The sequence below is a fragment of the Salmo trutta genome, chromosome 8, assembly GCF_901001165.1.
Source record: "Salmo trutta chromosome 8, fSalTru1.1, whole genome shotgun sequence".
Taxonomy (NCBI): domain Eukaryota; kingdom Metazoa; phylum Chordata; class Actinopteri; order Salmoniformes; family Salmonidae; genus Salmo; species Salmo trutta.
This window is the reverse complement of record NC_042964.1, coordinates 2608997-2630711: the sequence shown is the minus strand read 5'-3', so window position 1 is coordinate 2630711 and position 21715 is coordinate 2608997. Positions and strand designations below refer to the sequence as shown.

At 43.3% G+C, this 21715-nt stretch overlaps 1 protein-coding gene across 1 annotated transcript; it reads right to left on the bottom strand.

Annotated features, from left to right (window-relative positions):
• Positions 1 to 5548: 5548 nt before the first annotated feature.
• tmem179ba (transmembrane protein 179Ba) lies at positions 5549 to 17239 on the bottom strand. The gene is made up of 5 exons (XM_029759716.1): positions 17056 to 17239; positions 11638 to 11834; positions 8136 to 8273; positions 7617 to 7695; positions 5549 to 5794 (listed from the first exon to the last, which is right to left on the bottom strand). The coding sequence occupies exons 1-5, from the start codon at positions 17161 to 17163 to the stop codon at positions 5636 to 5638; spliced, it is 681 nt and encodes a 226-aa protein (XP_029615576.1). The 5' UTR covers positions 17164 to 17239; the 3' UTR covers positions 5549 to 5635.
• Positions 17240 to 21715: the final 4476 nt, after the last annotated feature.

The window sequence follows — 21715 nt, the reverse complement described above, 5'->3', positions numbered from 1 at the left end:
CATCACATTCCCAGGGGTCAGAAGTTTACATACACTCAATAGTGTGTATGTGTAGTATTTGGTAGCATTGCCTTTAAATTGTTTAACTTGGGTCAAATGTTTCGGGTAAGCCTTCCACAAGCTTCCCACAATTAGTTGGGTGAATTTCGGCCCATTCCTCCTGACAGAGCTGGTGTAACTGAGTCAGATTTGTAGGCATCCTTGCTTGCACACAATTTTTTCAGTTCTGCTAACAAATGTTCTATAGGATTGAGGTCAGGGCTTTGTGATGTCCACTCCAATACCTTGACTTTGTTGTCCTTAAGCCATTTTGCCACAACTTTGGAAGTATGCTTGGGGTCATTGTCCATTTGGAAGAGCCATTTGCTACCAAGCTTTAATTTCCTGACTGATGTCTTGAGATGTTGCTTTAATATATCCACATAATGAGGTCTTGGCTGATTTCTTTTGATTTTCCCATGATGCCAAGCAAAGAGGCACTGAGTTTGATGGTAGGCCTTGAAATACATCCACAGATACACCTCCAATTGACTCAAATGATGTAAATTAGCCTATCAGAAGCTTCTAAAGCCATGACATCATTTTCTGGAATTTTCCAAGCCGTTTAAAGGCACAGTCAACTTAGTGTATGTAAACTTCTGAACCACTGGATTTGTGATACAGTGAATTATAAGTGAAATAATCTTTCTGTAAACAATTGTTGGAAAAATGACTTGTGTCATGCACAAAGTAGATGTCCTAACCGACTTGCCAAAACTATAGTTTGTTAACAAGAAATTTGTGGAGTGGTTGAGAAACGAGTTTTAATGACTCCAACCTAAGTGTATGTAAACTTCCGCCTTCAATATATATATGACTAGGACATCTATATATATATATATATATATATATGGATATATATATATATGACTAGGACATCTATATAGGGCCAGAAGCGACCTGTCATTCAGGGCAGAGCCCCACCTGTTTTGAGCCCCACCTGTTTAGTTATTTTGGCATTAATACGTGTCACATATCAGTTTGCAAACAATCTAAAAAACAAAAAAAATGGACTTAATAAAGCCGCATACAAACATGGTCTACTTTTCTTTCTTGATTAAAGCAGCTCCAAAATGCAGGTATTTTAGTCTAGCTCAGTGCTTTAGAGCGTAGGGGCGTAGGGGTTGGTAATGTTCTCTAGTTGCGCCGTGATTGGCTCAGTGTTCTGTCACTCATGGGGACACTAAGTCACCGCAAAATCTACAGGTAGAGCTAGAAAATGCAAGCTCCTTGGGTGCTGCCGTAGAGTTACATTAGAAGTGCTCATCCAAGAAGGTTCAAGGTCATTGGCCAAAGATAAAATGAAGTCTAATCACGTTATATCTACCGTAGCTTTGATTGGACTGATCATGTCAACATCACACTTTCAAAGTCTTAGCTAGCAAGCTAGACAAGCAGTCATCATCATAAATCAAGTCAACAATCTACTGACAAATCCTTTTCAATCCTTGTCATATGAAGAGAAATTATGAAGCGAAATTATAGATAAAATGAAGCGGTGCTCATTGCTCATAAACGATACACAATAAGTTGGAAATCACAAATTCAACAATGAGTTGGTTTGGAAGGAATCAGTGGCTAACTGCAAGATTTTGCAAAACAATCAATAGCTATTCAGTGGAGTTGTTGTGTGGTCCAAGTCTGGGTTAAAGGGTCTCTTTTACAAGTTTAAAAGGATAAACATTCAACCTTGGCCATGCTGTCAATCCAACATTACTTCTGCCGCGTTCAAAACAACTCGAAACTCAGAACTGGGAAATGTCAGACTTCAGTGAGTTCAAGACAACTGGGAATTCTGGAGAAAAAAAATAATAATAATAATTTAACGGGCTCCGACTTGGAAAATACGTTTTGAATGGTCATCCAACTCTGCCTCTTTCTAGAGCTCCAACCTGAAGATCACGGGCGCCATGATTCAACTTTGTTTTTTTGTGTTTTCGAGTTCCCAGTTGTTTTGAAAGCACCATGAATCCAGAGAATCCCAGACTTTGATGACAAAATCTGCACACAAGAAAGACCACCGCACCACCGTCCTGTTCAAGTGAGCACAGCACAACTGTGAGTTCAGAAATGTATTGTATGCTGCTGCATAAATGATGTAATATGCCAGGGAGATATGTATACTGTAGGTAAGAAAGTAATATTAAGTGTATGTTGTGTAGTAAGCTGTTAACAGTCCGTGCCTCACTCTAATATAGTGCATTCGGAAAGTACTCAGACCTGTTGACTTTTTAGCCTTATTCAAAAATTGATGTTGACTTTTTAGCCTTATTCTAAAATTGATTCAATAGTTTTTTCCCCCTCATCAATCTACACACAATACCCCATAATGACAAAGCAAAATCAGGTTTTAGAAATGTTTGCTAATTTATAAATAAAAGAGAATTAAAGTATTCAGACCCTTTACTCAGTACTTTGTTGAAGCACCTTCGGCAGCGATTACAGCCTTGAGTCTTCTTGGGTATGACGCTACAAGCTTGGCACACCTGTATTTGGGAGTTTCTCCCATTCTTCTCTGCAGATCCTCTCAATCTCTGTCAGGTTGAATGGGGAGCGTCACTGCACAGCTATCTGCAGGTCTCTCTAGAGATGGTCGATTGGGTTCAAGTCCGGGCTCTGGCTGGGCCACTCAAGGACATTCAGAGACTTGTCCCAAAGCCACTCCTGCATTGTCTTGGCTGTGTGCTTAGGGTCGTGAACCTTCACCCCAGTCTGAGGTCCTGAGTGCTCTGGAGCAGGTTTTCATCAAGGATCTCTCTGTACTTTGCTCCGTTCATCTTTCCCTCGATCCTGACTAGTTTCCCAGTCCCTGCCACTGAAAAACATCCCCACAGCATGATGCACCTGAGCTCAAGTCTCATAGCAATACTGTAAATATTTTTTTTCTATTTTTATACATTTGAAAAAAAAAATGTTTTTGCATTGCCATTATGGTGTATTGTGTGTAGATTGTTGAGGAAAATGTTTATTTAATACATTTTAGAATAAGGCTGTAAGGTAACAAAATGTGGGAAAAGTGAAGGGGTCTGAATACTTTCTGAATGCACTGTAATTTGGTCCATTTTCACCATATAATTTAGCCTACTGTTCTGACTTGGTGGTGCACATTTAGCCTATAGCCTGTTTTAGAGAAATGTCATCATCGAATATTGTAAGACCTGTTATTGTCTGCTTATATGCCCCCTATATTTATTCTATAGTTCTGACTTGGTGTACAGGGAGAATACTGTAAGAACGGCCCATGTTCTGAATTCTGTCGCTGTACATTTCAAAAGTGCTGAACAAATAGATATTGACTACGTCCGTCCTAGATCGCTCATTAATGTCTTAATCTAAATTATGGATTGCCTCTAATCCGCTTGTCGTCCCCTTACGCCATAGTTTGCACATCTCAATTGTCAGTAGAAACCACATTTGTTTAAGCAAGTCAACCATATCAGCTATGTTTTTAAATGAAGCTGAATGAACTGTTTGGCTGCCAGACAAGGCTCCGCTGATAGCCAGGTGTAGCAGTGGTAAGGTGTTGGGACTGCTGTTGGGACTCTGCTGTTGGGACCAGCTTTATGTACTGTAGGCCCTAACCGTTTGTGGGCACCGTTTGTCACCGTTTTAGTGCAGTTACTGTATTGTTTATGTATTGTTTAGTTTTGTGTTGTGTAGTGGCTTTGCTGGCATCCCCCAAAACATTTTTTTTTTTGAGTTTGCCCCACCAAGATGTACATGCTAAAATCGGCACTGAATAGGACTATATATCAATCTAGAACAGGATTATCTATTTTGGATGGAGAGAGAAAGACGAGTGATGGGCTGTTTTTTTTTTAAAGTCTGCAGCTGCAGTAGAAAAAAATTAAGCGAATCTTTACAATTAAAAAACTGCTGCAGAAAATGTAGGCCTACCTGTCACAATACAACAAGTTACAATGATGAGATGATTGGTCTACACATGCATTGTGAACTGCTCTCCATACTGAGATGGGCTGTGTGTCCCCACACCCTAAACGTTGATTTATCATGCAGACGTGGGAGAAGTCAGATTTAGAAATAGCATATCATTTAGCAGTTCCATTTCATGCCATGCTGTTCATATAAATAATGTATTATACATTTTCCTGGTCTCGCGCTGTTATTTAACCTGGGAAAGGGAGTGGTTTGGGGCGGTAAATCTCGGTAACCGGGTTCCCGCCATTCAATCCTAATCTGTTCTCGTTTTACAAGGTATAAACCTCAGTAACAGTTATTAAACATTTAATTTGGGATGTATTTTGTCTGTTACATGTGTCAAGTCTTGAAATCAGACAAACAACTGCACACGGCATATAACATTTTGTAATGTCTCTCTGTTATTTTATATGAAAATGTGCAAACTCCAAACATATCTCAGTGCGTGTCGAGATAGAACTTCGCTCTGAAGTCTTGCTGACTCGATTTGAAGGGGCTATCAGAGGGTCTAATTAGGCTTTACACCCTCCATCATTTTCAGTATGATTCCCAATCTGTCCAGTCGAAACTCCTGGCGTGTTTAGTGCTAGATAAAAAGCCTGTCAACCCTTGGATGTCTACAGCAGCATTAAGGTTGCCAAACCCAGAATGAAATACACAACAACAAAAAACGAATGAAAGAATTAAGAATATCTGACGAATAAAATGTATCTTTATTGGATGGTCGATACCTGTTTTTATAAAGGTTTGTAAAAAGATTCAACAATACAGTATCAGCAATGGCAACAATAATTCATTCACTCAAACAAAATACATGTTTTTGCTTTTATAATAATTTAAAAAAAAATCTAAGTAAGTGCAGGCAGAAAGGGAACGCAGTAACAAAATGGTTGCTTTGTGTCTTAGTAGTCAGGAAGGCATTATTCTGTCTGTCTGTCTGTCTGTCTGTCTGTCTGTCTGTCTGTCTGTCTGTCTGTCTGTCTGTCTGTCTGTCTGTCTGTCTGTCTGTCTGTCTGTCTGTTGCTGAAAGCTGACTGTGGTGCAGTAGTCTTGGTTTGGCAGTGGTCCGTAGTGGGACACACACACACACACACACACACACACACACACACACACACGTACTCCTCACTGTCTGACCTGTTAGTAGAGAATGAATGAACCTCACCCTGTGTATGTTTCCAGAGAGAGTCCTCCTCCACACACACACACACACACACACACAGTGCAAGGCACTGATATTATCTGAGAAGATTGATGTCCCTGTCAGTCAGTCACACACACACACACACACACACAGTCACGCATCTACTGTACACCTCTCTCCCTGAATATAGGAAGAGAAAGCACTGTGGATGGAGAGACCACAGAGAAAGCACTGTGGATGCTCACTGGGGCGCAGTACTCAGAACCAGAGATCTGCATAGACACTGACCCCAGGAACAGTTGTGTGTGTGTGTGTGTGTGTGTGTGTGTGTGTGTGTGTGTGAGTGGGACTCTCTCTGGAAACATACACAGGGTGAGGTTCATTCATTCTCTACTAACAGGTCAGACAGTGAGGAGTACGTGTGCGTGTGTGTGTGTCTGCGTGTCTCCGTCATGTGTTTGCGCACATCCACATGTGTCTAGCCAACAGGTCGTAAGGCGAGACCGTTATGAGTCACTGGGGCCGGGCCGGGCGTGGGAAGAAAGGTTCTGTCTCAGAGGGCGTGGCTAAGGGGTCGGCCACCGTCATTCTGAACTCGTACCCTTGACCTCTCTGGATCACCACCAGCACGCCAATCAGAATCCAGAAAAAGAAGTTCACCCACACCGCAGTCTGGAGAGAGAGAAGAAGAAGGAGGAGGGGTGGTGTGATGATGTCAGATAAGTCTGTTAATACTGACCCCAGGCCTGTATAGTCCAGTGTAGTACTGTCTGTTCATACTGACCCCAGGCCTGTATAGTCCAGTGTAGTACTGTCTGTTAATACTGACCCCAGGCCTGTATAGTCCAGTGTAGTACTGTCTGTTAATACTGACCCCAGGCCTGTATAGTCCAGTGTAGTACTGTCTGTTAATACTGACCCCAGCCCTGTATAGTCCAGTGTAGTACTGTCTGTTAATACTGACCCAGGCCTGTATAGTCCAGTGTAGTACTGTCTGTTAATACTGACCCCAGGCCTGTATAGTCCAGTGTAGTACTGTCTGTTAATACTGACCCCAGGCCTGTATAGTCCAGTGTAGTACTGTCTGTTAATACTGACCCCAGGCCTGTATAGTCCAGTGTAGTACTGTCTGTTAATACTGACCCCAGGCCTGTATAGTCCAGTGTAGTACTGTCTGTTAATACTGACCCCAGGCCTGTATAGTCCAGTGTAGTACTGTCTGTTAATACTGACCCCAGGCCTGTATAGTCCAGTGTAGTACTGTCTGTTAATACTGACCCCAGGCCTGTATAGTCCAGTGTAGTACTGTCTGTTAATACTGACCCCAGGCCTGTATAGTCCAGTGTAGTACTGTCTGTTAATACTGACCCCAGGCCTGTATAGTCCAGTGTAGTACTGTCTGTTAATACTGACCCCAGGCCTGTATAGTCCAGTGTAGTACTGTCTGTTAATACTGACCCCAGGCCTGTATAGTCCAGTGTAGTACTGTCTGTTAATACTGACCCCAGGCCTGTATAGTCCAGTGTAGTACTGTCTGTTAATACTGACCCCAGGCCTGTATAGTCCAGTGTAGTACTGTCTGTTAATACTGACCCCAGGCCTGTATAGTCCAGTGTAGTACTGTCTGTTAATACTGACCCCAGGCCTGTATAGTCCAGTGTAGTACTGTCTGTTAATACTGACCCCAGGCCTGTATAGTCCAGTGTAGTACTGTCTGTTAATACTGACCCCAGCCCTGTATAGTCCAGTGTAGTACTGTCTGTTAATACTGACCCCAGGCCTGTATAGTCCAGTGTAGTACTGTCTGTTAATACTGACCCCAGGCCTGTATAGTCCAGTGTAGTACTGTCTGTTAATACTGACCCCAGGCCTGTATAGTCCAGTGTAGTACTGTCTGTTAATACTGACCCCAGGCCTGTATAGTCCAGTGTAGTACTGTCTGTTAATACTGACCCCAGGCCTGTATAGTCCAGTGTAGTACTGTCTGTTAATACTGACCCCAGGCCTGTATAGTCCAGTGTAGTACTGTCTGTTAATACTGAACCCCAGGCCTGTATAGTCCAGTGTAGTACTGTCTGTTAATACTGACCCCAGGCCTGTATAGTCCAGTGTAGTACTGTCTGTTAATACTGACCCCAGGCCTGTATAGTCCAGTGTAGTACTGTCTGTTAATACTGACCCCAGGCCTGTATAGTCCAGTGTAGTACTGTCTGTTAATACTGACCCCAGGCCTGTATAGTCCAGTGTAGTACTGTCTGTTAATACTGACCCCAGGCCTGTATAGTCCAGTGTAGTACTGTCTGTTAATACTGACCCCAGGCCTGTATAGTCCAGTGTAGTACTGTCTGTTAATACTGACCCCAGGCCTGTATAGTCCAGTGTAGTACTGTCTGTTAATACTGACCCCAGGCCTGTATAGTCCAGTGTAGTACTGTCTGTTAATACTGACCCCAGGCCTGTATAGTCCAGTGTAGTACTGTCTGTTAATACTGACCCCAGCGTTGTATAGTCCAGTGTAGAACTGTGTTCCAGTGTAAGGACTGATCCAGGTCCTAGACTGAGCCTCTTCACAGCTAGATGGAGGGAGTAAATCCAGAATTCATTCATTTGCAATAGGAATGTTTACACACTTTACAAACATCTAAGTTTACACACTCTACTGCCCACAAAACTACTGTCCACACAATACTACTGCCCACACAGTTCTTCTAAATAAGAAGTCTACTTGTATTGGTAGTAGTAGCAGTACTCACAAACCATTTAGAGTCGTATTGGTGGCTGTAGCAGTACTCACAAACCATTTAGAGTTATATTGGTAGTAGCAGTACTCACAAACCATTTAGAGTTATATTGGTAGTAGCAGTACTCACAAACCATTTAGAGTTATATTGGTAGTAGCAGTACTCACAAACTATTTAGAGTTATATTGGTAGTAGCAGTACTCAAACCATTTATAGATTTTATATGAAGAAAAGCTACTCCTAATACAAGTTTAGGTAGATGTGTATGGTACCTGGTGATGTTGGGGACAGTGTGTAGGACAGAGTCACACAGAGAGTCTCTTCCTCTCTTCAACAAACCGCCCGTCAACAGGAGGAAGAAGAGAAACACACTACACATCACCAGGGTCACGTTCAGCCATAGACGCTCTCTGGAAGGAAACACACACACACACACACACCATACAGAAACACACACACGAATGACGGACACATACACACACTCACAGGTCATAAGGTTAGACAGACATTGCGGAATGTTGCACAATGCACATAATAATGGGTTAAAGATGGCAACATCTACGCATAAGTACATGGACTGACAGGCACCTAGCCTATTAACACAGGTACTGAGAGGCGGGACATGGCTGGCTTTGTGACTGACAGGCACCTAGCCAATTAACACAGGTACCGAGAGGCGGGACATGGCTGGCTTTGTGACTGACAGGCACCTAGCCTATTAACACAGGTACCGAGAGGCGGGACATGGCTGGCTTTGTGACTGACAGGCACCTAGCCAATTAACACAGGTACCGAGAGGCGGGACATGGCTGGCTTTGTGACTGACAGGCACCTAGCCTATTAACACAGGTACCGAGAGGCGGGACATGGCTGGCTTTGTGACTGACAGGCACCTAGCCTATTAACACAGGTACCGAGAGGCGGGACATGGCTGGCTTTGTGACTGACAGGCACCTAGCCAATTAACACAGGTACCGAGAGGCGGGACATGGCTGGCTTTGTGACTGACAGGCACCTAGCCTATTAACACAGGTACCGAGAGGCGGGACATGGCTGGCTTTGTGACTGACAGGCACCTAGCCAATTAACACAGGTACCGAGAGGCGGGACATGGCTGGCTTTGTGATTGACAGGCACCTAGCCAATTAACACAGGTACCGAGAGGCGGGACATGGCTGGCTTTGTGACTGACAGGCACCTAGCCTATTAACACAGGTACCGAGAGGCGGGACATGGCTGGCTTTGTGATTGACAGGCACCTAGCCTATTAACACAGGTACCGAGAGGCGGGACATGGCTGGCTTTGTGATTGACAGGCACCTAGCCTATTAACACAGGTACCGAGAGGCGGGACATGGCTGGCTTTGTGATTGACAGGCACCTAGCCTATCAATAGAGAGCATTAGAAGATGCATATCGTTCATTCTAGTGAGAGAGGGCTATAAGGACTTTTCTGACTAGCGAATTGAAACTTTTAAATGAAAAGAAACCTTGTTAATGACATGCTAGCAGATACCCATAGACTTCCAGTCATTGCGCGCTAACACTAGTTAGCATTGTCTCGCGTAACTACCTATTCATTTCCTTCATACTGAACTTGGAGACATACAAATTGTATTCACAAGTTCAGCAGACTCTGGGGAAGAAGATTACGGACCTGAAGTATTCCTTTAACGTATATTAAAATCACAGTGTAGCTTTCTCTTTCTCTTTGCTAATGATGTGTGTGTTCAGTCTTCGGTCTGTTGAGTGTGGAAGATCCTAGTTTGTTCAATGCGAAATACAGCGTTCCGTTAAGAGATATAGATAGGCCTAGCGCACCGTTCTGACTGTCAGTCTGGTGGCCGAGCTGCCTATACGGTTCCCCTCTATCTCCGTCCCTCGCTAGTTCGCTATGAAAGATGCCGGTGTTTGTGTTCTCGGGAAGTACGACAACTAATCAGCCTCCTCCGTTCCAGATTATTTGATTTGACAGTTTTGGTTGCTTAGTGATGGCTGTTAGTCTCGCTTTAGAAGTGCCCGTTCAGTGGCGCTTTGAAACTATCTCCAGAGGTTTCGTCCCTGTAGCTGTAGTTTACCCTTCCAGACAAACAAACAAACCCTTGAAAGTGCCTCGGCTACGGCATCTGACGGAGGTAGATATAAGGTCACTGCTCGACCCTAGCGGTTATAGTAATAGGACCATTGTTCTGCATTGTGAATTGACATGGAATTTAGATTTTTTTTTTAATTGTTTTAATGGAAAAAAACGATGAAGGAAAAATGGCAGTTTAAACATGAAGCAAAATTGTCAATTTGTCACAGGCAACATGTTCAGTACATTCGGAAAGTATTCAGACCCCTTGACTTTTTCCACATTGTTATGTTAAAACCTTATTCTAAAATGGATTTAAAAATACTCAGCAATTTACACACAATACCCCATAATGACAAAGCGAAAACAGGTTTTTAGACATTTTTGCAAATTGATTAAATAAAAAACAGATACCTTATTGACATAAGTATTCAGACCCTTTGCTATGAGACTCGAAATTGAGTTCAGGTGCATCCTGTTTTTATTGATCATCCTTGAGATGTTTCTACAACTTGATTGGAGTCCAACTGTGGTACATTAAATTGATTGGACAGGATTTGGAAAGGCACACACCTGTCTATACAAGGTCACACAGTTGACAGTGCATGTCAGAGCAAAAACCAAGGCATGAAGTCAAAGGAATTCTCCGTAGAGCTCCGAGACAGGATTGTGTCGAGACAAAGATCTGCAGCATTGAAGGTCCCCAAGAACTCAGTGGCCTCCATCATTCTTAAATGGAAGAAATGTGGACCCACCAAGACTCTTCCTAGAGCTGGCCTCCCGGCCAAACTGAGCAATCAGGGGGAGAAGGGCCTTGGTCAGGGAGGTGACCAAGAACCCGATGGTCACTCTGACAGAGCTTCAGAGTTCCTCTGTGGAGATAGGAGAACCTTCCAGAAGGACAGCCATCTTTGCAGCACACCACCAACCAGGCCTTTATGGTAGAGAGGCCAGACGGAAGCCACTCCTCAGTAAAAGGCACATGGCAGCCTGCTTGGAGTTTTCCAAAAGACACCCAAAGACTCTCAGACCATCAGAAACAAGATTCTCTGGTCTGATGAAACCAAGATTGAACTCTTTGGCCTGAATGCTAAGCGAGATCCTTGATGAAAACCTGCTCCAGAGCGCTCAGGACCTCAGACTGGGACGAAGGTTCACCTTCCAACAGGACAATGACCCTAAGCACACAGCCAAGACAACGCAGGAGTGGCTTCGGGACAAGTCTCTGAATGTCCTTGAGTGGCCCAGCTAGAGCCCGGACTTGAACCCGATCGAACATCTCTGGAGAGACCTGAAAATAGCTGTGCAGCGACGCTCCCCATCCAGCCTGACAGAGATTGCGAGGAAAATGTGTGCCCAGGTGTGCCAAGCTTGTAGCGTCCTACCCAAGAAGATTCGAGGCTGTAATCGCTGCCAAAGGTGCTTTAACAAAGTACTGAGTAAAGGGTCTGAATACTTATGTAAATGTGATATTTCTGTTTTTTTATTTATTAACAAACATTTCTAAAATCCTGTTTTTGCTTCGTCATTATGGGGCATTGTGTGTAGATTTGATGAGAGGGGGGAAAAAAATGTTTTTATCCATTTTTGAATAAGCCTGTAACCTAACAAAATAGGGGAAAAGTCAAGGTGTCTGAATACTTTCCCGAATGCACTGTATATAGACAGACATGTACAGTGATATATAGAGAAACACTCACCTGTTAACCCCTCCATCCAGGCAGCATGTATATATCCAGTACAGTGATATAGAGAAACAGAACACGGCTACACACACTGAGATCGCAGAGACAAAGTAACAGAGCGAAGGAAAGCTGGAGGTCTGGACCAATATGGAGTCTGATGAAGAGTTGTGGGTCACTGTTCCATACAGCATACAGCGACCCCTGAAACTCCCCTGGACAGAGACGGGGGGGGGGGGGGGGGGGGGGGGGGCGAGGAGGGGTAGAGAGGGAGAGAGAGATCACCAGTCATTGTTAGTTTAAATTTACTGAAACTCCCCTGGACAGAGACGGGGGGGTAGGGGGGACGAGGAGGGGTAGAGAAGGAGAGAGAGATCACCAGTCATTGTTAGTTTAAATTTACTGAAAATCCACAACATTGACAACATGACCTGTCATAGTGCTTCAAATAACTCTCCGTCCGTCCGTCCGTCTGTCTGTCTCTGTCTGTCTGTGTTTCTCCGTCTCTCTCTGTCTCTCAGGGGCATCATTTCAGCTAAAACAGGGTATGGCAAAGCTTCATTTGTGAATTTATACATCATTTAAAACTTTTAACATGCTGCGAGGAACAGCAATACCAAGCAACATTGACTCCAGCCATTATCACCTTTGTTGCTGTAGCACCATCACCCCAGTCAATAGAGGACTGAACATTCACCCCAGTCAATAGAGGACTGAACATTCACCCCAGTCAATAGAGGACTGAACATTCACCCCAGTCAATAGAGGACTGAACATTGACCCCAGTCAATAATAGGGGACTGAACATTCACCCCAGTCAACAATAGAGGACTGAACATTCACCCCAGTCAATAATAGGGGACTGAACATTCACCCCAGTCAATAATAGGGGACTGAACATTCACCCCAGTCAATAGAGGACTGAACATTCACCCCAGTCAATAATAGGGGACTGAACATTCACCCCAATCAATAGACTGAACATTCACCCCAGTCAATAGAGGACTGAACATTCACCCCAGTCAATAGGAGACTGAACATCCACCCCAGTCAATAGGAGACTGAACATCCACCCCAGTCAATAGGGGACTGAACATCCACCCCAGTCAATAGAGGACTGAACATTCACCCCAGTCAATAGAGGACTGAACATTCACCCCAGTCAATAATAGGGGACTGAACATTCACCCCAGTCAATAGAGGACTGAACATTCACCCCAGTCAATAATAGGGGACTGAACATTCACCCCAGTCAATAATAGGGGACTGAACATTCACCCCAGTCAATAATAGGGGACTGAACATTCACCCCAGTCAATAGAGGACTGAACATTCACCCCAGTCAATAGAGGACTGAACATTCACCCCAGTCAATAGAGGACTGAACATTCACCCCAGTCAATAATAGGGGACTGAACATTCACCCCAGTCAATAATAGGGGACTGAACATTCACCCCAGTCAATAATAGGGGACTGAACATTCATTCACCCCAGTCAATAGGGGACTGAACATTCACCCCAGTCAATAGAGGACTGAACATTCACCCCAGTCAATAGGAGACTGAACATCCACCCCAGTCAATAGGAGACTGAACATCCACCCCAGTCAATAGAGGACTGAACATCCACCCCAGTCAATAGAGGACTGAACATTCACCCCAGTCAATAATAGGGGACTGAACATTCATTCACCCCAGTCAATAATAGGGGACTTTCTACAAAGACATGTCATACAAGATATTAGCTGCTACGTACTAGCTCAGACATGGGCGCCTGACTTTTTTACTTATGCAATTCTACATTGTTTCTTTACAAGGCGAATCCATATTTATGAACAGAACACAATAATTATTCTTAGGTTCTGCTATATTAAATTGAACTTGAGTACTGGTATTAAAAAATACATATATTTTAAGGAACACAATGCCAGAAAAATATATGTGTGCAATTATTTAGGCATATATGCCAACAATGCCTAATTTATCATAACATTACAGATAACAAATCCTAATTTCTAAATTGCCACATATATATTCAGTCAATAAAAAACAAATGCCATTTAAGATTAGTTTATCGAAACCATAATATCAATTAGTTATATAATATAATGGAACATATTTTTCATACAGGCAGTAACCTCGGCAGTTTAGCTTGCTTGAGAAAGCCTATGGCAGTGCCTTACATTTGACATTTTTACATTTGAGTCATTTAGCACAGGGGTCCCCAAAACTTTTCAACTCAAGCCCCGTCACATCTATTTCTATGGGTGCAAGCACTGTTCACACCCGGGGCGGCAGCGTAGCCTAGTGGTTAGACAGTAGAGGCGGCAGCGTAGCCTAGTGGTTAGAGTGTAGGGCGGCAGGTAGCCTAGTGGTTAGAGTGTAGAGGGGGGGCAGGTAGCCTAGTGGTTAGAGTGTAGGGCGGCAGGTAGCCTAGTGGTTAGAGTGTAGAGGGGGGGCAGGTAGCCTAGTGGTTAGAGCGTAGGGGCGGCAGCGTAGCCTAGTGGTTAGAGTGTAGGGGCGGCAGCGAAGCCTAGTGGTTAGAGTGTAGAGGGGGGGCAGGTAGCCTAGTGGTTAGAGCGTAGGGACGGCAGGTAGCCTAGTGGTTAGAGTGTAGGGACGGCAGGTAGCCTAGCGGTTAGAGTGTAGGGGCGGCAGGTAGCCTAGTGGTTAGAGTGTAGAGGCGGCAGGTAGCCTAGTGGTTAGAGTGTAGAGGCGGCAGGTAGCCTAGTGGTTAGAGCGTAGGGGCGGCAGGTAGCCTAGTGGTTAGAGCGTAGGGGCGGCAGGTAGCCTAGTGGTTAGAGTGTAGAGGCGGCAAGTAGCCTAGTGGTTAGAGTGTTGGACTAGTAACTGAAGGGTGGCAAGATCGAATCCCCGAGCTGACAAGGTACAGATCTGTCCTTCTGCCCCTGAACAAGGCAGCAACACAGGCCATCATTGAAAATAAGAATTTGTTCTTAACTGACTTGCCTAGTTAAATAAAGGTGAAATAAAAACACCCCTCTGGTAGGTGGAGAGAATGTTGCAGGTTTAAAGCTTATTTTCTTGCAATTCTACACATTTTGTCATGTGGTGCAAAGAAAATGTTGCTGTTTTAAAGCATTTTTTGTTGTTGTTGCAATTCTATACATTTTTGCCATTCCTAATATGTATTCATGTGATATTTGACTGACTCAAATATTACAACAATATATATGGATTAAAAAAAACCTAGCTAAGAAAACGTTAGGTGCCGTGGGCTAGTTGATCTGGACGTTTCTGACAAGTTATAAATATCTCTCTAAGGTCTGTAATGACGGACTTGACAAGAGGAACTGATAATGTTACTACCCAATATAGAAATGTCACCTTGTGCATTCTACCATCACAACTTTCAAGAGTAAGTTGAAAGCCGAACTGAGTGACAATACACGCCACTGTGGTCGAATCGATGTATTTGGAGCTAGATTCCACAAAGCCTGGTCTCCATAAACTTCCTTCACCATGGAGTGGCGTTTAGTCCACTAGTTTCACGTCAAGTCAATCAGCACTTACCTAGCCAAAGCCATCTACTATAGACATGTTTACCTCTGAGATGTGTTGAGAAAAATTCACCGCTATTCTCTGCAGCCGATGCTTTCCACGGAGAGGAAGAGGCGAAGCGAGAGGTTTCACTCTCACCAAACTCTGTCCAAAATAAGCGCCGTTGCGTTTCAATGGGATTATTTCGGACCTAAGCTTGTTGCATGCTTTCCCGTCTTTGGAACAATGACTCATATTGTTAGGGCAGAGACATAAGCATCTCGTCATTATATACACATCTCTGCTATTCATAAAGACAGCCACACAAATGGCCTTCCCTCCCGCGCCCAGGCGTCTGCATGGTCCTAAAGCCAAGTCAGTCCTTCTAATACAGCTAAACTACATTTGTCTTTTAATCGGGATTGGAATGATTTTAGTAGCCTATTTCAAATGGTTGGTGTTGAGCTTGCATACCCAATTGACACCCCTTCTCTCTCTCTCTCTCTGTCTCTCTCTCTGTTTCTCTCTCTCTGTCTGTCTCTCTCTGTCTGTCTCTATATCTCTGTCTGTCTCTCTCTGTCTGTCTCTCTCTCTCTGTCTGTCTCTCTCTCTGTGTGTGTCTCTCTCTCTGTGTGTCTCTCTCTCTGTCTGTCTCTATCTCTCTGTCTGTCTCTCTCTCTCTCTGTGTGTCTCTCTCTCTGTGTGTCTGTCTGTCTGTCTGTCTGTCTGTCTCTCTCTCGGTCATTTTGCTCTTGACTCAAAGCATGCGGTTTATAATTTGACACCAGGAGACCGCAGCCAGATCACATGATAAATGTCTATCAGAGCTCTTGGGTTTTAGTTCCACGTTACTATAGTTACAGATGACTGTGTCACACCTTTAGCTACACTTCCAGGACCGATATTTTAGGAACAAATGAAAGCTGTTTGTAAGAGAGGTCATGTGTCACTATAGAATGTAGCCCATTGTAGATTGAACATGAACTTGAGACTAAATATCTTAAACTATGCCAAAATCACTCTATTTACATTAAAGTCATTTAGCAGACGCTCTTATCCAGAGCGACTTACAGTAGTGAATGCATACATTTCATGCATTTTTTTTTTGTACTGCCCCCCCCCCGGGAATCGAACACACAACCCTGGCGTTGCACACACCATGCTCTACCAACTGAGCCACAGGGAAGCCATTTCCTGTTTGCTAAAACTCTTAATAGTTTGCCTAATTTCAGTTTACGTGAAAATAACATTAGTATCGTGTAGATAATCATTGTACCCCACTAAACCGCTGTGAAATATATTTTCCATAACCAAAAATACTGTTGTTTCAGCTGTTTGAATCTGGTGTACAAAACCGAAAGTTAAAGACGCAAAAACAAAACGTAATAAGGGTAAGCATAGAAATTGCACACATATAACAGAGTTACAGTTTATTTGTAGAATTATGAATTTATAACTCACATTTTATGTGAATTTGGTCGCCCCAAAAAAAGTTGCCACTAAAGGGCCCTGCCTTGGTCGAATGAATATAGCGTGAAAAGGTTTTAAGTGGGTTTTCCCGTACCCATACTGGTACAGAATAGAATTAGGATGGTGAAACTGGTGCAGCATTAGGAGAAAGCAGCGAGGCAGTCGGTCATATGACCAGTATCATACACTTTCAGAGTCCTACTTTCTCCTAATGTACAATACGTTTGTTCAATCATAAGACATTAAATTAGGCTACTATACTACTCCCCCGGTCAAACTCATTTTATCTGGTGATTCATATAAAGAAATGTCCGCTTGGAAAGTAAATCAAAGTAAACTTGTACAACTGCGACATAACAGTCAGTCCAAAGCAGACAGCCAGTCGAAACAGTATGTCAACATTAGCCTACCAGTGTTTGCAAAGTTAACACGAGAAGACAAAGGTTTGTTTTTAACTTTCTTTACCTGAGTGATAGTGAGAGAAGCTGCCGTGACGATTCCACAAACGAAACAACTGGCGTACAATCCCATCTCAACGAGAAGTAGCCACGGTAGCTTCGCTATTGCCATCATCGTCCCCTACTCAAGCCCTCTCTATCTCTCTCTTTCTCTCTCTCTCTCTTTCTTTCTCTCTCTTTCTTTCTCTCTCTCTTTCTCTCTCTCTCTTTCTTTGTCTCTCTCTCTCTCTCTCTCTCTTTGTCTCTCTCTCTCTTTCTCTCTCTCTCTCTCTATCTCTCTTTCTTTGTCTCTCTCTATCTCTCTCTCTTTCTCTCTTTCTCTCTATCTCTCTCTATCTCTCTCTCTCTCTCTTTCCGGGATCTAACGGACCGCCTGACTGACAGACGAAGCCTAGAAGACAACCGGGAGTCGCGCTCTAACGGTTTATAACAGCATTCCGGAACTGCCTCCGAAGCGCGCATTCGACACCGTTGAAAACCACCAGTGCATCCGCTGAAATCGAGAAATGTCCAATACAAACTATACACTAGCGGTTCTGTGGGGTGGGGGGGAAGGGGGGGGGCAGTGCCCCTGTGACAACAATTCTGGACCCCCTTGTGGCCCCCCTAAATGTGGAGTATTAAATAATGTAATGAACAGGCAGGGAGCAGGTCTCGAACCCTCGACCTTCAAGCCCGAAGTCCGGCGCGCTATCGACTGTGCCGCAAAATCATGCTCGAGCGGCAGAGTCGATTTCCGCGCTTATAAACCCAGGGTCGTTACAATAATTTTTACATAACTATTTTTTTGCTATCGTTCTTTTTTTTACATCCGTTATTAGACAGTGGCAACGATGATGATTATGAACATGGTCTTTTGTCTGCTAATGCAGTGAAGAAAACGATGTAATGTAACTGGCCCCTCTAACAGTACAACTGCCCCCTCTAACAGTACAACTGGCCCCAGCTTGGCCCCCTCTAACAGTACAACTGGCCCCAGCTTGGCCCCCTCTAACAGTACAACTGGCCCCAGCTTGGCCCCCCCAGTTGAAATGGTCTAGAACCGCCACTGAAACCATAACTATGTAGAACAACTCTTTGACCTGCCCTGTCTTGGTGTGAAGAATTGAATGATAATCTCATCAGATCATTTTACATGGATATTGTGGTGGTTGCTCTATTTCTAGATGTTGTTGGACACCCCAAAATCCCAATATTGGCTAAAAAAACAATTAGGGGGAGAGGGGGAGGGAGAGTGATGGGGAAGGGGGAGGAGGGAGAGCATCAGGGAGAGGGAGAGAGAGGGAGAGAGAGGGAGAACATCAGGAAGAGGGAGAGAGAGGGAGAGAGAGGGAGAGCATCAGGGAGAGGGAGAGAGAGGGAGAGAGAGGGAGAACATCAGGAAGAGGGAGAGAGAGGGAGAGAGAGGGAGAGCATCAGGGAAAGGGGAGGAGGGAGAGAGAGGGAGAACATCAGGAAGAGGGAGAGAGAGGGAGAGAGAGGGAGAGCATCAGGGAGAGGGAGAGAGAGGGAGAGAGAGGGAGAACATCAGGAAGAGGGAGAGAGAGGGAGAGAGAGGGAAAGCATCAGCTATACATTTTTCAGCCAATTAATAAAAGCCCAATAGTTTGCCTGAGAAATGGTTGAGCTCACTATCAAAGTAGAAACGAAACAAACACATTTGGTTCTTTAAAAGTTGTGGGAATGTATGTTTTTGGTTTGACATTGGTTGTGGGAACAAGTCCTACGTTTCCTGACCAGTAAAAGGGGAAGGTTTTTTCTTTTAAATGTTTTGAGAGCAGAAGTGAACATTTCTCCTGTTCTGGGAACCTTTATTTTTAGGTTGCAGGGACGTTCTGAGAACGTTTTACTCTGATTCCTTGAACGTTTCCCTGGGACGTTATATTAAAGCTCTTAGAACGGAAATTATAGGTTTTTATTTATTTTCGTAACGTGTTTTAATAAAGCTTTCAATAACGTTGCAAGCTTGTTTTGGGTAAACTTAAAAAAATATATATATCCAAGCACATAGGACACATGGAAATTCATTTCCTTAGGCATTAAACATGCAAACACATTTATTTTGTATCGTGACATGGCATCAGTGTGATTTGAACCTATAATCTTTTGTACACTGTTCAACCCGGACGGAAGCTAAAATACAACAGAGCCGCTGGATATCATGTGGCGAGACGGCGCATTTTTCCATTCCGGTTCAACGTTTAGCTCTTGTGTCAGTCTACCATTGTTAACTACACGCAGAAAAGTCATGCTGTTCGTATTTGAGTAATATCATTCATGCACCACTACGCTCCGGCGAGTTATTTATAACTTCTCCAGTGATTACAGTACAGAAGTTGATAGATACGTTAAACAAAAAGAAGGGAGGAAAAAAAAGCACCAATTTACTCTCTAAGCTTATTTATTTTAGGGAAAGTGATTTACAAAAGTAAACCTTCAATATTGAACATACTAGCAATATGATAGCTACTGTTGATAATCTGCACGAATAAACCTACAAAAATACACTTTAGCATTTGTTGTGGCTAATGGCTAGCCTACTGTAGCCAGCTATATATCTCGTTAGAACACAATTCTCTTAAAGGGGCAGCATCCTATTTTTTATTGAACGTTTTCTTAACATTGTCAGAACAATTTGAGAACATGACTTGAAGTAGAACCATGACGAAACCTATAGGAAATGTTATGCTGAAGTACTGAAATTCCCAAAGAAGAACGTTGTATTTTAACGTTCTCTGAACTATGAGAACCTTCCCAAGGGTCAAACCAGTTGGAGAACGTTCCTAGAACATTAACAAAATGTTTATTATATGTAACAATGTTTGAACTTTTAGGAAACGTTCTGTTAAAGTAATGAAATAGCAAGAATGTTTTTTTTTTTGTATTTGTCAATATTAAGTCCCTTATATCTGGGACTTTTACTGGTTTTGGACCAGTTTCCGACTGACATTTTTGGTGTAAAAAGCGCTCTGTGAACGTCGTAGGGTCCCGTAAATTATAGTGCCAGAAAGCCCCATCTACCTGCTCTCCACTACCACTCTCTCAGTGGAGCTGACATAAAGTCTCAGGTTTCACACCCAACATTTGCATAGCGAGTGACGTGTCACATTTTCTGGCCTATCCAGACAATTAATTGATTTACTCTCCAGCTGAGTGACGGAGCCCAGGCTGGGAGACGGCATATGGAAGATGACAGTCTAGTGAATTCAACAGTTGTAGTTTCATCTCACTGTGATATTCTCATGTGGATTTAGAGCTTTTAAAATGAAAAAAAAAAATAATAATTTCATCAAATTTAAACAAGACCACTTTCTCTTGGTCACAGACAGATGAAATCTGTCACACCCTGATCTGTTTCACCTGTCTGTGTGATTGTCTCCACCCCCCTCAAGGTGTCGCCCATCTTCCCCATTATCCCCTGTGTATTTATACTTGTGTTCTCTGTTTGTCTGTTGTCATTTCGTTTTGTTCGTCAAACCTAGCAGCGTTTTTCCCTGCTTCCTGTTTTCTAGTCCTTCCCGGTTTTGACCGTTCTGTCTGCCCTGACCCTGCGACTGCCTGTTGTTCTGGTCCCTGTTTACCTTCTCTGGATTATTGACCCCTGCCTGCCTTGAAGTGTCGTTTGCCTGCCCCTGTTGTTAGGAATAAACTTTTGTTTCTTCAACGCTGTCTGCTTCTGGGTCTTACCTCAAACGTGTTAGAAATCACTTTGTACTTAAAGCTGAAGTTGTAGCAAGTGTTTCTGCGCCACTCAGTGGGGACATTTAGGAGAACATTCTCTGTCGTTGACTATATGAAATGGTGCCAATATTCTTCTGTCACTAAGTTTGATCCTATTTATTTGCCAGTTATAAGAAAGGTGAAATCTTACACTAAGTAATTTTATAATTTGATTGTTACTATATTTAGAAAGCAGTTCAGTCATTTCAAGCCCTATTGCTCCACTTCTGTTGAAATCATATAGGATATTTTCATATTTTCATTATATTTGTACTATGTACTTGAACTTGTGTCCACAAAAGGTGAGTATAGATCAGGAATGTATAACACCGTTTTTTTATACCAGACAGATGTGTTCCAGACATTCTGAAGCTACAGTATGCAACATTACCAGTTATTGTTTATGGCCATCTCATGAAAAAGAACTACGTTTGGGTATATCTATTTAGGCGCGAAATCGAAAATGTTTCCCTATCATTCATGTCCTGAGAATGTTCCCGAAGACAAGCAACAAATCCTGCTCCTTTCCCAGAAAGTTGTGGAAAAGTTGTATGCAAAATAACCGTAGGACAATCACGCTATCTCACCACACTCTCACATCAAAACATATGGTTCTCAGAACATTATGTGCCACCTTCTGGGAAGCTATGCGACAACAGAAGGTCTGATATAAGAGGGACTAATTTAGTCCTGTTTTAGGACACATATCTGGAATACCAAGACCTGTGCGTGTCTCCCTATGTGTGTTGCAGTCTGGTAGCCGACACACTAATACTCCTATGACAAGGTGTTTTAAGCAGCTCAATCCACGACTAAGTCTAACCACCTGACACAGAGCCACACACACAAACACACACACACACACACACACACACACACACTACCTGGAGGACTTTACTGACCCGAGAGACAGAGAGAGAGACAGAGAGAGAGACAGAGAGAGAGAG

What these genes read in the sequence shown, in the direction of transcription:
- tmem179ba (XM_029759716.1), bottom strand. Translation starts at nt 17,163, where the DNA reads ATGATGGCAATAGCGAAGCTACCGTGGCTACTTCTCGTTGAGATGGGA. An exon ending in CTGGATGGAGGGGTTAACAG is followed by an intron (nt 8,274 to 11,637) that starts GTGAGTGTTTCT and finishes GTTTCCTTCCAG; the next exon opens with AGAGCGTCTATGGCTGAACG. An exon ending in ACTGTCCCCAACATCACCAG is followed by an intron (nt 7,696 to 8,135) that starts GTACCATACACA and finishes CCCTCCATCTAG; the next exon opens with CTGTGAAGAGGCTCAGTCTA.